The sequence below is a fragment of the Equus asinus genome, chromosome 25, assembly GCF_041296235.1.
Source record: "Equus asinus isolate D_3611 breed Donkey chromosome 25, EquAss-T2T_v2, whole genome shotgun sequence".
In the NCBI taxonomy this organism is placed as follows: Eukaryota; Metazoa; Chordata; class Mammalia; order Perissodactyla; family Equidae; genus Equus; species Equus asinus.
This window is the reverse complement of record NC_091814.1, coordinates 56,825,560-56,842,856: the sequence shown is the minus strand read 5'-3', so window position 1 is coordinate 56,842,856 and position 17,297 is coordinate 56,825,560. Positions and strand designations below refer to the sequence as shown.

The 17,297-nt window shown below is 52.7% G+C and overlaps 1 protein-coding gene across 36 annotated transcripts in view; it reads right to left on the bottom strand.

The window, feature by feature from the left end:
• Positions 1-17,297, bottom strand: part of PLEKHA6 (pleckstrin homology domain containing A6) — a 137,158-nt gene that overhangs the window by 44,956 nt on the left and 74,905 nt on the right. For 32 of the 36 annotated variants that reach the window (XR_011498187.1, XR_011498188.1, XR_011498189.1 and 29 more), the window contains one exon: positions 50-130. Coding sequence is in view for 17 of the 36 variants with exons in the window: in XM_070497445.1 (XP_070353546.1) it covers positions 50-130 (81 nt within the window). In the remaining 19 variants the exon portion in view is untranslated. Of the gene's footprint in view, positions 1-49; positions 131-2,221; positions 2,762-2,873; positions 4,114-14,310; positions 14,474-17,297 lie in introns of those variants that run through there. The other 4 variants (XM_070497458.1, XM_070497469.1, XM_044758796.2 and 1 more) reach the window with 4 other exon arrangements.

Below are 17,297 nucleotides of genomic sequence, written 5' to 3'. Positions count from 1 at the left end.
GTGGTGGTGAAGGTTGGAAAGGTCAAGCAGCAAGTGGTGGCAAACATACATTTTCAAGTCAAATTTTTTGTTTTCCTCTGGGACCTGGCCAGTCACTGGGTGTAGAAATGTGTTCCGTCTTTCATTGTGGCTGTAGAGGCAAAAAAGAGAGAGAAGTTGTGGTAAAAATGAAGAAGGCAGAGACATAAACCAAAGGATTGACAGGCCTGCGGCAGTGACGGGTGACCATGGGGAGCTTGCCCATCTGTCCTCCAGTGGGACCCATGAAAGGCAGGGTGGAGGCCTGGGCTGTAGAAGCAGCAGCTGCAGGTGGCTGGGGGTGGGGAAGACACCTTTCACCAGCCAGTGTTACTACTTCCCAGAGATCGCCGAGGCTGGAAATAGCCAGACTCTACCCTCTTGGTGGTCACCCTGGGCGTGTGTGTGGGTGGGTAGGGAGCGGGCTCTATAGTCAAGATTTCATGTGTGGCAGGTTCTCTCCCAGGGACCACTGCCAGTGCTCCACATAAAAATTGCTCACTCATTATTTGCTGAAAGAATTCTCTTGTGACCTTGGAATTCTTCTCCTGCTGTATGTTCCGTCTCTTTCTTTAAAGGAAATGAAAGATCCAGAAACCCCACTCTTGAGCTTGGGCTGGGCCCCGCTCACACTCTAAATCCAGGGTCTCCTGTCTAAGGGCCACGTGATGTAGCCAGACCTCAGGAGCTGTCAGGCATCGAGGTTAGTGCTGGCTCAACAGTCAGATCTATTAAGGGATGCTGTGGGCCGGGAGTGGGGTGGGGTGTCGCGAGGAGAGCCTGCTAGGAAGCAGTGGGGAGCGTGGACCAGGGCAGAGTCTGTGCAGACGCAGGTGGGCTCAGTACTGTGGAGGCTCCTTTGGGAGTCCTGCTGTGGTTCTTTGGGCTGACTGGATGTCAGGCTAGTGCCCTGGTGGCTCTCTGGGGAGATGGGGGAGGAAGAGCAGCAGATGGAGCTTGGAGAGGGGCTGGTGCAGTGGGTCTCAGCCACAAACAGCAGCCATTTGAGATGGATTCTGCAAGCAGGGGACCACCTGGCGAGGATGTTGTAGGAGATTCAAGCATCTAGCCAATGAGAGGCCGGAATAGTTTTACGGTCCTCTTCACCCATCCCTCTTGGGAGATATTTCGAGAGCCCAGAGCAGGTTCAGTTGACCCCAATAAGCAGGTGCTTGGACAGAGCCTACTGAGGCTGCACCAAGCTTGGGGGTCCCATCACTGGGCCACACGTGCACTCCCACAGCAAAGGGCCAGCGCTCTGCTTGGCCAGCAGCAGACCAGGTAGCATCGGAGGAAAGAGGTCTCAGCTTCCTCCCTTCGGCTGCACCAGAGAAGGAAAATAGCTTTTTGGAGACCCCCTTTCAATAGTCCAGGACACAGCCAAGCCCTTGGTCTGTCTGCTGAAGCTGAAGATAATATTAAAGGGTATTTTTTCAGTTTCCAAACCAGTCAGGTTTAGACCGAATCCAAGGACAGGTAGGATAGAAGCACCGCGAGAGGAGCCACAGCCTATGTGGAAAGCTGGGTTTTGGAGCCCAGGCTTGCTGGCCGTGACCCTAAATCTGGCCGTGTCCAACACGCCTGGGTTCTGACTCTTAGCCTACTGACAACCCACTCCCCACTTCTCAAACGTTATTCCCTCCTCCCTCCTAGGTCCAACGAGGATGCTCTCTTCAACTTAACTGCAGGAGGTCTTTACAAGGAAGAATAGCTGCTTCTATGCACCCTCATCCCCGACCCTGCCCTGCCTAGGGGTCAGGCAGGCCATGAGAACCAAGGTTCTTGAGGCACTAAGTTCTCTGCTTTTTCCCAGTGGCACAGGGCACCTGCCCCCCACCCCCGAGTCCCCTTCTGTTCTGCATGCTCCCTGAGCTGACTCTGCAGGCACTGCTACAGACACACCCAGAAGCACACCTCTCCTGTCAGCTGGTGCAGGCCTTTCAGGGCACGGTGACTTTCTCTCTGCCCCAGGCTCTCCTACCCAGCGACCCCTACAAGGGACGTCCTCTCTCTATCCTGGCGCCACCAATTTCAAAATAGCCTCCCTTCATAAGCACTGCAATGCAGCAACCACTGACCTAAGTACTTTCCTTCTCGAGGTCACGTCGGGCAGGCCCTCACTCCGAAACCCCGGATCCAATGAGCTGCCAACTCAGCCCGCTCTCACTTAACCCGGTTCGCTGTCCACCGAGGAGATTCCTACCTGACCCGTCGATCAGCCCGAAACTTCAACATCTTTTGGGCAGCTCTGAACCCCGTTCGGCAGCCTCAGAGGACCTGCCAGCCACCCTGCTCCTACCATGCCTCTGAGAACTGAGTCCTCAGGTTCTGGTCCTGCTTGTGGCGCTGGGGCCGAGCTCCAGGGTGAGCAGGGCTGGCACCGCTGGCTCCCTCCCCCGCTGGCTCTGGCACCAGGGATGAGGGAGGGGCTCTCCCTGGGTGGTGGCAGGGGGTCTCCAGGTGCCCAGGGGGCCTGCAGCTTCCTAGCATTCAGCAGAATGCTGCCATCAGAGTGTCGGAAGAATAATATGCGAGCGGAGACTGGATCCTCCCAGGTCAGGTCCCTGAGGAGACAAGGCTGAACCGGAGAGACGGGCATGCAGGGAGCAGGTGTACAACTTCCAGGTAGTCCGACCTCACTGAGCCAAGGACACAGAGCAGCTGGGCGGGCCAGGAGTCTGGGGCTGCGCTCCCGTCTGCACGGCAGAAACCCACGCCAGCCCCACCTGCAGGAAGACAGTCGTCCCTGCCCCCTGGGCTCCCGCCGGAACACAGGCCCTGGGCTGAAGTCAGCCTACTTCTCGGAGCCCCTTCTGCTCCCGTGGGCGCAAGGGTTAACGAGGCTCCAGACTCACATGCTGTCGTTGCCGCCTGCCGGGAAGCTGCGGTGGATTCAGTCTCCTCTCCTCTCGGCCGTCTGCACAGGAGCAGAGTGAACGAGCGTCCTCTGCAGCGTCCCCTGCGCGCTCCCTGTAGACACAGCCCCAGCTTGCTTGCCCTCCACTGGGGCGGTCCAGCCAAGGAGAGGCAGGTGGACACGCGGCACGGTGCTGTGGAGCCAGAGCTGATGGCGGGGACCCGCTTCTTCACCGAGGTAAAATCGAAGGAAAGCTTCCTCCCAAAGCTCGTGAGGGAGAGGGCAGCAAAGGGGACTCAGAGGGGGTCACCGTGTGTGTATCTCTGAAAATCTTCCCAGACGCGACATGGTAAACTCCATCCGCCACTGTCGGGTCTGCTCAGGGGCAAGGAGGTTGCATCGCCGCTAATTCCCCGGGACTCTCCAGAGGCCAAAGCCGGTCAAACCTCCCCGTTTCCTAGAGTCTTCCACGTCTGAGGGTCCTTGGACTGCAAGGGCCTTCTGCAGGCATCTCCTCCATCCCCCTGCCTCCAGGCAAGCCCACTCTGCAATCAATCTCATCAGGTGCCTGGGTGGTTTGTAAAGGGTTCTAGCAAAGGAAGCTCCAGACCCATTGTTACCTTATACTGCCCAGATGTTCTTTTCTCACATCAAATTTCAGTTCCTCTGGCTTTCAATAATATTCCATTTTTGTCTTCAGATGACACAATCCTTTCTGACCAATGTGGTTCTTTTTAGCATGCTGTTGACATCATAGTCTGTTGTCATGGCGATTCTGTGACATCACAACAGACACTGACAGGAGGGCTAATCCAATTTGTGGATTGAGGACAGAACTCGGTCAGAGAACAATGCAATCAGTGGACGGAAAAGCAAATGGACGACGTTATTATTGAACCACAGTGAGACAAACTGGTCGGCTACAGCAGGGGTCCACAGCTGCTGATATTTAGGCAACTCATCCCAAATCCAAAAGGCCAACAGACTCAGCCATTTAGTGGCGCTTTTGCAAACGCTTTATTCTGGTGACAAGAAGCTCCAGCTTCCAGACCCCATGGTTCCCTGTCCTCATCCAGTCACTTGAGCCCTGTGACGGTCATGGGGAGCTGGGCCCTCCCTGAGGCCAGGCTGAGGTCTCTGCCTGTGCACAGTAAGTGCCCAACAGACATTTGCTGAATGAATGAGTGAACAAATGAACAAAAGAAACTCCACACTCTGATTCCATCTTTAGCCGCCTGCCTTTGGCGTCTGACATCCTATTACCAAGGGCTCCCCCATCTTTGCTCTCTTAAAATTAATTACTTCCTTTCCATGAGAGCAGCTCTGTTTCTGCCCCCTCGGCCCCTCACTCAGTTCCCCTGCCTGGCTCCCCCTTGAATAGATAGCTTGGCTTTGATCCATCTTCATTAGGAGGGGAAGAAAATTAAGCTCATCTGCACAGGAGGAGGAGGTGGAGGTGCACTGGGAAAATGAGTTTTCTTACTCTAGAAGTAAAAATATCCCCCTCCCCTTCAAGCTGAGCACAGGGGCCTCCCACAGGCTTTGCTTAAGCTGCAAGTTAAATCACTTCTCCCATGCCCAGTGAAGAGAGCCCCAGGGAGCAGGAACGAAGGCTCAAGGTTTCCCCCCGCTTGTTGAGAGCTCTGACATCCTCAGGGTTAAGTCAGCACACAGAATGCCTAGCTAGGGTTCTTTTCCTTTGCCACTAAACTGCACAGAATGACAGGTTTTCATTTTAGGTTAGACACCGAGAAGAACTTACTAGCTGCAGAACATTAAGGAAGAGAAATAAAGATAGGTAATCAGTTTTCTCTCTATTCTTCTCTTTCCTTGGGGATGTCAAAAGGCCTCCATTTTTCAAGGACAAATGGTTATGAATATATCTCCAAATGGACCTCTTAAATTCCACCCAAGGAAAGGGAGAATCTCATGCATAAAGGAGATTCGGGGATGGAGGCAGGAGCATTCCTAAACTCCCCAGCCGCCCACTAGGAGGTCACCTCAACCAGTGTGCCTCTGAAGGTGGCCGCAACGGCAGCGCCATCAGCAGAAGGAGAATCTTGCAGGACGAGGCCTTGGTCCAAGACCCAGCATGAATTAAGGAGACTTAACTACTTTGGCCCTTAATTTTCTTATGTGCAAAGGAAATACCTTCTAATTCTATGAAATCATAGCTATAAACTTACAAAATGTGAAATGTTTTATGCATAAGAGATAATGGCTATGATCATTTTGCTTAAAAACAAATCAAGAAATATGCCAGGTGCCAGAGGTAGAAAATGGAAAACACACGGTTTCAGGCTTAAGAAGGCTGTTCGTGGGGCAGGGGCTATGCGAGGGGGGCCACCATGCCAGAAGTGTTCAAACCAAGAAATTACAAAGAAAACAGCAGCTCCTCTCCACTTTCTAGGCATTTGTCTCTCCATCTAGTTGGGGCCTTTTTACAGTTCAAGAGACACTGTCAGCCTCAAGTCCTGGTGACCTCCTCACTACAGAGATAACTGTGTACTGACTCATCTCCAGACATCTGTCCCAAGAATCAGCATCTATCTGGAATGATACCTGGCACTACGCAGTCAGAAGCAGCAAATTCAACCCGGGTCTTCACACCCCTTTGCAGGCACGCGCGTCTGCACATGTGCACACGCACACACACCCCCACACACCCAGGCTGGATGCCCAGAACTCCCACCATGATAAATATTGAACAACTAGAGAAATGCACTCACCCCCTTCCACCCCTGGGCCCCTCTTGGTTATCTGCCCTACGCCAAGCTGCCTCATTTCCATAGCTCCTTAGAATCTGCTGACAGAGGATTAGCCCTGGCCAGGCTTCCCCATCGCAGGAACGCTTTGGTTTCTGGCATTACAGCTCATTAGATGGAGAGAAGAGGTGAACGGGAAGGAGGGCTGCCTGCAGCCCACCCCTCCCACTTCCTTCTCTCCCAGCCAGCAAATTCCAAGCAGGGCTGTCCTCCACAAGGCTGTCCACACTGTAGCGAGGACGAGGACGTCTGCTGCGCGACAGAGGGGGATGGTGCGGGGAGGAGGGGAAGGTGAGACAGAGGGGGGGAAGGTGGGGGAGGAGGGGAAGGTGGGGGAGGAGGGGAAGGTGAGACAGAGGGGGGGAAGGTGGGGGAGGAGGGGAAGGTGAGACAGAGGGGGGAAGGTGGGGGAGGAGGGGAAGGTGAGACAGAGGGGGGGAAGGTGGGGGAGGAGGGGAAGGTGGGGCAGAGGGGGAAGGTGGGGGAGGAAGGGAAGGTGAGATAGAGGGGGGGAAGGTGGGGGAGGAGGGGAAGGTGGGGCAGAGGGGGAAGGTGGGGGAGGAAGGGAAGGTGAGATAGAGGGGGGAAGGTGGGGGAGGAGGGGAAGGTGGGGGAGGAGGGGAAGGTGGGGCAGAGGGGGAAGGTGGGGGAGGAGGGGAAGGTGAGATAGAGGGGGGGAAGGTGGGGGAGGAAGGGAAGGTGAGACAGAGGGGGGGAAGGTGGGGGAGGAGGGGAAGGTGAGGCAGAGGGGGAAGGTGGGGGAGGAGGGGAAGGTGGGGCAGAGGGGGAAGATGGGGGAGGAAGGGAAGGTGAGATAGAGGGGGGGAAGGTGGGGGAGGAGGGGAAGGTGGGGGAGGAGGAGAAGGTGGGGCAGAGGGGGGAAGGTGGGGGAGGAGGGGAAGGTGGGGCAGAGGGGAAAGGTGGGGGAGGAGGGGAAGGTGAGATAGAGGGGGGGAAGGTGGGGGAGGAAGGGAAGGTGAGACGGCGGGGAGAAGGTGGGGGAGGAGGGGAGGTGGGGGAGGAGGGGGGAAGGTGGGGGAGGAGGGGAGGTGGGGGAGGAGGGGGAAGGTGGGGGAGGAGGGGAGGTGGGGGAGGAGGGGAAGGTGGGGCAGAGGGGGGAAGGTGGGGAGGTCTGCTCCTGCTCTCCAGCTCCCCTCTGGGTCTCCTCATCATTTTCAAGGAACTTTATCTACTCCAGTGTTCCGTCTCAGTTAAAAACAGCTCGGTTTACACTGCCAACAATCCTGATGTGCCTGATTCCCGAAACTCCCCTAGTCATTCCTAGGACAAAATACACTTCCAGGCTGCCTTCTCCTCTCTGAGTCCCTCTGTTCTTCTGCCTGTCCCTGCCACACACACAGACCCAGGGGGTCAGGCCCTAGTGGCACCTCTAGGAAGGAGCCCTCTAAAGACATTGTCTCTTCCACGTGCTGCCTACAGAGCAAAACACCAGCTCTGCAGGCTCGGGGGACCCAGCTGCCAGCCTTATACTTGTCCTTGCTCTCTCCTCTCCTCTCTGCTCTGGTCTCACTCCTGCCTCCTAGGCCACGGTAATTTCCAAAATGGCAAGAATAGGGTGTCCTCCCCGAAGCAAGCCTAGAACATCTGAAAATGCTAGGTTACTGGGCTGAGTGGCTAGGAGATAAGATGGTGCTGCCCTCCTTCCTGCTCAACTCTGCCCATCCTGACAACCCCCCATCCCTACCCGAAAGGGTCAAAACACATTGCCAGTCAGGGAATGCTGGGAGAACTTCAGCCTGAGCTCGGCCCTACCTCACACAGAAGCAGAAGAGCTGGCTCAGCAGCCAAGGGATGGAAATCACAAATCAGGGGCCAGATCCAGTTCCCTCCCTTCCATCCTCTGCCAGGGTCCTCCCCCACTCTCGCACCGTGCTAGCTCCTAGCCCAGCCCTGGGGTAGACATCCTTTTATTCCTATGACAGCCCCCGAAGGCCGGGTATGGGCGGGAGGGCCTTGTGCACTCGTCACTCAGGGTGACAGCTCATTGTGTGTGCAGTGTGCATGTGCGTATGTATATGTGTGTATGCGTGTCGTGCATGTGTGCGCATGTGTGGGAGCGGGGAGAACACGAACTCCGCTCAGGGGAACGTCATGGGGAACCTTCATGCTGATCTTCCACCCTAACTTGGGTTATCTTCAAACTGATTATTTTCCTTCATGGAATTCCATTTGTCCTCTGAAAAATTTAGATAACCAGGGCGGATATTCACCATAACCAAGCCTGTTACTAAAATGTTGAAATTCCTTATTGGTTGGTAAAGTGCTGCTCCACTGGCCTCCCCAGTGCCCCCCTCCTGCCTCCCTGGTCAGCGCCTGGGCCCTCCCACCCCTGGGAGATCCAGAGACACCACATGGCCCTCCAGGACTCGAGGCCAGTGTCCTTTCTGGCTGATGAATTATTGAGCGTCATTCCTGAGACAGCCATTCCTTAACTGTCTCAATACCAACGACTCTTTCAAGTGCTCACAGTGTGACTCTGGGGCCTGGGGCTCCTTGCTGGCAGGATGGGAAGCGTCTTCCCTCTCACATCCTGACCCAACTTGGAGAACTAGGGCATCCCAGCCCCTGGGGCTCCTCACCCTCTTGCGCTGTGCTTCCGTTCTGTTCTCTGCGAAGAGGGAAATGAAATGCAGAGAGGAGGAAAAGGAGCTGCCCACAGCTCCGCTCCACGTTTTCCTTCTCCCAGCCTTCCCCTGAGTGGCCCCAGCTGAGCCAGATAGAAGCAGAGGGAAGAGGGCTCCATCCCCTTCCCTCGGCCTCTAAGTTGCCTCTCCTGCAGTCAGCAAAGGGAGAGAGTCCCAAGAGGTACCAGGGCAGGGAAGTAATTAATTACCCCTCTCCCCGCTCTGAGCCGAGTCCCAAGCCCTGCCCTTTGGAGGCTAAGACAGCCCAGCGTCCACTTCCAGGCCTACGAAGGCCACTGGCACCGTTCTTTCGGTTCCCAGCTCAGTAGATGTGGTTCTGGCGTCCCACGGAGAGCAGTGACCCAGCCCTCCCCGGGAGGAGTCTTAGAAAGTGCATGCTGGGAGAGTAATGCAGCTGGACTGATGGCCCTCCGTCCACACCCTCAAAAGCTACACATGCTTTCTCGGTTCCCAGTCCAGCAATTTGCCAGGGTCAAGCTATTCCATGCCTAAGTTTCCTCGTTTTAAGAATGAAGCAATATGTTGGGGCCGGCCCTGTGGCCGAGTGGTTAAGTTCACGTGCTCCGCTTAGGCGGCCCGGGATTTCGCTGATTTGGATCCTGGGTGCGGACGTGGCACCACTGCTCATCAGGCCACGCTGAGGCGGCATCCCACATGCCACAACTAGAAGGACCCACAAGTAAAATATACAACTTGTACCGGGGGGCTTTGGGGAGAAAAAGGAAAAATAAAATCTTAAAAAAAAAAAAATGAAGCAATGGTAATAAGTGATGCCCTGTTCCGTAGACAACACACATTTCCCACCAGACCAGAGAGCAGAGGAGGGAGGTGATGTTGCTCTGAAGGGGCATGGAACAAAGGGGAAAGCTGAGCTCACATGGTCTCTGGTCCTCACATTGGGAGGAAGGCAAGGCCCTTTTCAGAGTCAGGTAAGCTGAGGTCCACACTCCTAGCTATAGTGACAGGAGAAGACAAAGCCTCCATCTCCTTGCTTGTCCCCAGTCCCTGCTATCCGTCCACCCTGAGCTCCTTGTCTCTAGGGCAGAAGAGGGAGAGCTTCATGACTCAGAGGGGACACTCAAGCTCCACAAGGCCTGCTGTAAGGACATAAGGATGAAAGCCACAGACCCTCTCACTGGGAACCCCTGTGGGTACTGTGGGTCTGGGGACTGTGTGTGATGTGGGGTGGGGGAACCCACAAGTGAGAGCCCTACCACACCTGCCCAGATGCAGAGCTGTGGCAGGGCAGCTGCATACAAAATGCTCACAGCCTGGCCTTCGGTCTCGCCGTGCCCTGACCAGAACCTCACACACAGCCAGGAACTGAGTGGCTGTCTGACGGAGGGGCTGGAGAGGCAGGCCAGTGGTCTCACTGTGGTGGGAGGAGGGGACACGTGCTGCCCTGCTCTGGGATGTTGAACTGTGAGCGAGAGAGGCAGGAGAACTCAGTCTCAAATCCTCTCATTGGGGATCCAATGGGCAGGTCCCATCTGATCTGAGGCTCCTCCTCTCCCTCCCTCTCCCTATGGCCAGGAGGACTCTGATAAGAGTCTGCAAAGCAGAGGCTTTGTCTCGGGAAGAGGAGAGCAGGAGCCTGGGCGACTGCTTCTGGAGAGAGGAGCTCCCCAACTTGGGGGTTGCACGGGCAGGTGGGATGGCAGCAAAGCTCTAGTGTTAGCATTCTCCTCCCCCGCCTAGGGGGCCGAGTCTGCCCCTGACCCCCAGCAAGGGCTCGGCTGCTCGTCTCTCCTAGACAGGGAATACCGGGCAAGCGGGGACACACATGGATTGCTGGAAATTTTGAGCACCTCCTTTTGTCAGGAATGAGGAATGCAGAACTTCTCCTGTCCTTGGGGAGCTTGCCAAGGGCTCTGAGGGCAGAGGGATCTCCCGGATTGCTGTCTGCTCTAGGAGATGCAAAAGGAGCTCAGGGACAAGGGCCAACAGTGGAACCGGCCAGAAGACGGCTGTGTCTGGGGAGACTCGTTGCTGTCTTCCCCCTCTGTGGACTGAGGACAATCTTCCTGAGCTCCCGGACATCCCAGAGTGGGAAAGTGAGGCCTGGAAGGGAAAGGACGTGGAGGACTTTTGAAGAAAGCTGTCACATGAAGACAAAGAATGGACATGTATGCACGATCCTTAAGGAAGAGGGTGAGAGCAGTGGTCTCTGTGGCTGGGCAGTACTGCTCTCTGCCTTTCCAGGTCTCAGTTCCCTGTCCATAACGTGGAGTGATGTGGAGTTGCTGGATTAAACGAGGTCACGTAATGAAAGCGTCACGGCATGTAACGGTTGCTCAGTAAGTGGCCGATGTTATAATCGTTAATAAAACAGAGGATAGACTAGAACAAGTAGCACTATCCCAGAGCTGTGCCATCCAATTTAGTAGCCACTAGTTATATGTGGCTATTTACATTTTAATTAGTTAAAATCAAATACAATTGAAGTTTCAGTTCCTCACACATGCTGGCCCCTGTGGCTAGTGGCTACCATGTTGGACGGAACAGTCAGCACATCCCGCCATTGTGGAACATTCTATTGGAGAGAGCTGGGCTAGATATTCTTTAAGCCGTCTTCCAGCTCTAGTATTTTTGGATTCTATAAAACACTTAACTCCAAACCAGTCTGTCCCTCCACCAGCTGATATGTGCTTAGTGTCCTCAGGGAGTGCATGTTCTCTTAGAGCCCTCGGCTAAAGTAAAAGAAACGGAAATCTGCTGCCCACGACAATAACAAAAAAGTTAAAAATCTAAATTAAATGATACTTTCCAAAGTCCAATCAAAATTAATTTGGATAATCTACGGTTTTTAACTATATGCATTGACTCCCCTCCAAGGTTTGAAAATATTGTTACTAACAGCCCTACTGGGGCAGGCCCGCAGGAGGCACCTGGGAGAGGGTATGGTGCAGCTCGAGGAGGTGGGGGAGGGGAGCAGGGAAAGGGACAAGGATTCAGGAGGTGGCTAGAGACACGGGACCTGCTCCCCTCCACCTGTCTCTTCCTCTGTGGACGGGCCAACCGCTGGCCAAGGCTACAGGGAGGAAAAGGAAAGAGGCCTTCTGCAGGGTCACTTGGTCGCGAGTGGGACGAGCTGGAGCAGGGGAGAGACAGAGGAGCTGCCCACGGCCAGCAGGCTTAGGAGTCTCCCTTCCCTCCCACACACCGCCCCTGTCCACCAGCCCCACCCCGACCTGGAGCCCGTGGTAATCACAGGACACGGTCTGTTCCTAAACAAACAGCACATGAAGCAGGTGCCAGAGGGTATCCATGGATAACCGTGGCTTAGAGAGGGGAGAGGCAAAGAACTCATACAACACAACAACAAAAAACCAAACAACCCAATCAAAAAATGGGCAGAGGATATGAACGCACATCTTTCCAAAGAAGACATACAGATGACCAACAGGCACATGAGAAGATGTTCAACATCACTAATTATTAGGGAAATGCAAATCAAAACCACATTGAGATATCACCTTACACCCTTTAGAATGGCTATAATTAACAAGACAAGAAATAACAAATGTTGGAAAGGATTTGGAGAAAGGGAACCCTCACACACTGCTCGTGGGAGTACAAACTGGTGCAGCCACTATGGAAAACAGTATGGAGATTCCTCAGAAAATGAAAAATAAAAATACCATATGACCCAGCCATCCCACTGCTGGTTATTTATCCAAAGAACATGAAATTAACAATTCAAAGAGACTTATACACCCCTATGTTCATCACAGCATTATTCACAATAGCCAAGACATGGAAGCAACCCCAGTGCCCATCTATTGATGAATGGATAAAGAAGATGTGGGATACATATACACACACACAATGGAATACTAGTCAGCCATAAAAAAAGACAAAATCGTCTCATTTGCAACAACATGGATGGACCTTGAGGGTATTTTGTTAAGCGAAATAAGCCAGACAGAGAAAGATGAACATCAGATGATTTCACTCACATATGGAAGATAAACAAAAAAATGGAAAGGGAAAATAGATTAGTGATTACCAGAGGGGAAGGGGGCTGGGAGGATGGCAAAAGGGGTCAAAGGGCACACATGTATGGTGATGGATAAAAACTGGACTGGGGGTGGTGAGCAAGATTCAGTCTATAAAGAAACTGACAAACAGTAGTGTACACCTGAAATTACCCAACGTTATAAACAATTAGGACTTCAATAAAATAATTTAAAAAAAAAAGAAGAAGATCTCAGAGGAATGGAAGAGGCATGCCCAGGCCCAGCCCCCCACCTCGAGCCCAGGTAAGGAAGGGGAGGGAATCAGGAAAGGGACATAGCTGCCCCCTCCACTATCCCACTGCCAAGGAGTGGCCTTTAAGGAAGACTGGGCAGGGAAGCTGCCACAAGGAGGGACAGACGCTTCGGGAGGGGAGTAGGAGGATGAAAGGGAAAGAGATGCTGTGCTGGTCCTAGCCAGGACAGAAGCCAGTCTTGGTGAGTGACACCTGAGTAACAGGTGAGTCTGCCTACACCTGTTGGAGCCTCTGAACTACTATCCTGCTGCAGCTTCTGTCTGGGCCTGGGAATAGCACGTGACATAATTTGCAGGGCCCAGGGCAAAATAAAAAGGCAGGGGGCTCTTTGTTCAAAAATTAAGAGTTTCAGGATGGCAACACAGAACATTAAACCCAGCCCTCCCAAGCCTGCAGGACGATGGCACAGGTTGCATGCCCACGAAGCCCGCCCGGCCAGGGAGCACCAATTCCTGTGTGCTGCCTCACCTGGAAGTGTGAGGACACAGGGTGGCTCATCACATTTGTGGCTGACTCAGTGCATGGCAGGGCACAGCAAGTGGCCCTGCTCTTCTCCGTCTCGGCTCCCCGCTTTCTTGGCTCACATGCCCAGAAACTTGGCTGCTTTTGCTCTTGCCCTGCTGGGTCCAGGGCTGGCACCTCCCCCTTATTGTGCCTGGTTTCTGTTTGTCTGTGGCAGCCCAGCCAGAGGGAGCACCAGAGCCAAAGCCACGGAGGGGTGGGTTTGTCTGATCTCTCAGTCCGCCTCCAAGAGCAGCACAGGGGCACTGGTCTGTCCCAGCCCAACAGACCCCTCCAGGGCCACCTCCCAGCACTACTATGTCATTGAACCTTTTCCCTCCCAAGAAAGAGGCAGGGGACAAAGGGCTCCTGGCCGAGAGTGGGTAAGGGCAGCCTTTCTGCTCTGGAGACAAATCAGGCTCTCATTTTGTGTCACCTGTGCATGCGTGTGCACATGTGCACACGCACACACACACAGATAGTCACCAGCTGGGAAAAGCCAGCCTCCTCCAGCTCCTCCAACAAAGCCAAGGAGGTCTTGTCCACATTCCAGGCACAAGTCTGACTCGTCATGAGAGGGTGCCTGGGTCAAAGGGCACAAATGTTTTGGAGGCTGAGGGAATGAGGGACCTGAATGGGAAGCTGAGGGAAAGGGGACAACAGACATCTGAGCCCAAAAGGTTGGTTCTCTTGCTTCCGTCATTTCAGTTTTGCTCCCAAATGACAACTTCGTCTTCTTAACCAGCTAAGAGCTCTGCCCCGGCTCTGCCCGGCCCCGCCGTTCTGTCCCGGCCCCCGCCTCTCCACACCTGACTGAGGTAAAAGGGAAGAGGGAGCCCCAGCGGCGGCCCCCGTGGCCGTGCCCTCCCCCACTTCCCGCTGTGGCCAGTCCCAGGAATCGCCCAGAGGGGCTGATGCGCTCCTCTCTGGAGACAATGGCTCAGCTTTGTGTGCAGGGTGGCCACACGAAGCCATTGTCTCCACACCAAGGCAGACGATGGTCTGTGTCTCCACTTCTGTGCAAGTACTTCACTCTCTCGAACTAAAACAACCCCACAGATTTCCTCCTAATAAATAGGATTGATAGGAAAATCTGGCCCTCCCAAGCTAAGAATTTGTATTGGTTGTAACAGAAGCCACTCTAGCTGATGGAGGGCTGTATCTACTTTTCCCTCACCTGTTCCAGAACTACCCAGAGGAACACACCCCCAACAGAGAACCCCCACTCACCCGTTCTGCTCTGTAGTCGCCCCTGCCCACTGGCCAGACTCCTCTCACACTCAGGAATAGGAAAGGCTTCCCTGTCACACCCACCAGGTCCCTGGTGGGGAGCAATCATTAACAGCCACACAGGCAGGCTGGCCTTTAACCCCTTCAGTGCTGGCTGGCCTCAAGCTGGCCGATGGACTGCCCTGTCCCCTCTTCCCAGCCCTGAGAAGTGGCAACTCCCACCTTGATGCCATCCACCTGAGTAATGCTGGCCTCCCATGTGGAGAGCGGAGGCCTCCAGTCCCACCCAGGCCGCCCGCCTGATTGGAGCACACTCGCAGCCCGAGGTGCTGGGCTCTGGCACGATGCCCAATTGGATGAGCCCACATTATGAAATATTTGCCTAGCGGGCCAATAGCGGAGCTGGGATCTGGGGGAGGGCCGATACTTTTATTTATTCCTGGAGGAGGGAGAACAGACTAAAGGCAGTCATAGCACCCCCAGCCCTGGGACGGGCGCGGCGGAAAGCCGTCTGCAGGTCGGTGCCAGTGCCTCCAGCCTCTCTGCCCAGGTACAGTGCACTCATCCTTGAAGGCTTCCAGGTAATTTCAGCTCCTGGCTGTTTAGCTGAGGATTTCTTTGCCTTAATAACTTCTTGCTTCACTCAGGAGTTCGGAGAGTGGAACTAGGATTTGTAATAGAAGGAAAGAAGGGAAACACCTTGACAGGAGGGCTTTATCTGCACACACTACACAGTCACAGGTGATCTGCTTTGTATTTCAAAGTTGCAGAAACCACCTATGCATCTTTGGAGGATGCAGATGAAAGGTGGGTAGGTGTAAGTAGAGACAAATCCCCTCTTTATTCCTTTAAAAATAGGCAAGTGATTTGGGGAAACCTAAATCCAGCATAAAAGTACCTACATGTAGGACACATGCAAATCTATGCAAATGAGCAGCTCCTGGCTTTTCAGAGTAAGTCCTTGCCAGGATTTTTCTAGTTTGAGCAAGAAGTCAGGTAGTCTCCAAACCCTGTATCCGAGCATCTCTCTGGAGCATGAAGATATCAGTAGAGACAGCATGAGGAGCTCAGTAAACATATTTATTGAATGTTTACCACAAATAAAGCCTGGAGGTAATCTAGGAGGGTTTGCAGGCCATGACCACAAACAGGAGAGGACACACAGGGGCATGCCAGTGTCCTCTCTGTACATGGCCACAACTAACACCCCTTCTCCTTCAGGCCCAGTGGGTAAGCTGGTTGCCCCACCTCTGGGCAGCCTGGGTCTGCCACTGGCACCTCCTCCTTATCACCCTGCTTCCTGCTTATCTATCAGTAGTCCAGCCACTTTGGCTCAGGACCCTGGCTTAAACCAGCCAAGGGGCCTTATCTTATCTCCCAGCTGCCTTCCCAGTGGCCTGATGGCTGGTCAGCCGTGTCTCTTAAAGGGTCTGCTCTTCATTCCCACCTGCTCCATTGAGGACACCCCAGAAATAGAGGGGAGCGCTGCCTGTGGAGGGTCAGGGTTACCATACCACCCCTCCTCTCACAGCCGCTACAGCCCTTTACAGCCGGCTGCAGGGTTGCTCCTGGAATGACTTATTGACTTAAAACAGACAAAGATGCTGATGTTTTTACCGCCATTTTACATGCTTAGCATATCATGCAAAACCTCAGTATTTCCAGGTTCCTGCTCTGTTAAATTCAGTTTTAAAGAGTGGGGGAGGGGCTCAAGATACAAAGTCAATATAGAAAAATCAACTGTATCTCCACACACTAGCAGCAAACCAAAAACTGCAATTTAAAACACCACTTCCAATAACAGAAAATACATGAACTATTTAGGGATAAATTTGACAAAAGATGTGCCAGACTTATACCCTGAAAACTAGAAAACACTGCTGAGAGAAATGAAATAAAATCTAAACAAAAGGAGAGATACACTGTTTGCATGGATCGGAAGACTCAGTACTGTTAAGATCTCAGTTCTCCCAGATTTTTCTATAGACCCAACACAATCCCAATCAAATCCAAGCAGATTCTTTGTAAAAATTGACAAGCTGATTCTGAAATTCCTACAGAAATTCAAAGAACCCAGAATAACCAGAAAACTTTGAAAAAGAAGAATAACATAGGCAGATAGACCACCTGACTTTGAGCCTTGGTATAAAGCTACAGCAATCAAGACAACATGGTGTTGGCATATAGATACAAGGAACAGAGGATGGTCCAGCGAGAAACCCTGCATGTGTGGTCAACCGGTTTTCAACAAAGGTTTTATAAAGGCAGGCCAATGGGAGAATGACAGCCTTTCGATACACGGTGCTGGAAAAACTGGAGATCCACAAACTAAAACAAAACAAAAAAATCCTTGACCCTACCATTAAAAAATTAACTCAAAATTAGTGACTGGGTTTGCCAAAGATTTCTTAAATATGACACAAAACGCATCAACTATAAAGAAAAATCAATAAATTGAACTTCATCAAAATAAAAAACTTTGCTCTTCAAAAGACGCTGCTACAAAAATGAAAAGCTAAGCCATAAACTGAGAGAAAATATTTGCAAAACAGGTAACTGACATAGACTTTTATTTAGACTATATAAAGAATTCTGATAACTAAATATTGACAGCAAACAACACAAGAAAAAAACATAGGCAAAAGCTTTAAACAGACACTCTGCCCAAGATCAACGATGTCTAAGTGCATGACAGGACGCACGGCATCGTTCATCATGAGGAAACACAGACTGAGTCCACAATGAGATAACACCATACACGCCCACCAGAATAGCTAAAATTAAGACTAATCATACCAAGTGCTGACCGGACGTCGATGAATTGTAACTCTCACGCTGCTGAGGAGAATGTAAACAGTACAGCTGCTTTGGAAAATTTTGGCAGTTTTTTAAAAAGTGAAACATACAGTTACCATACAACCCGTTGATTCCTAGGTATTTACCCGAAAGAAATGAAAGCATTTGTCCACACAAAGACTTGTACATAA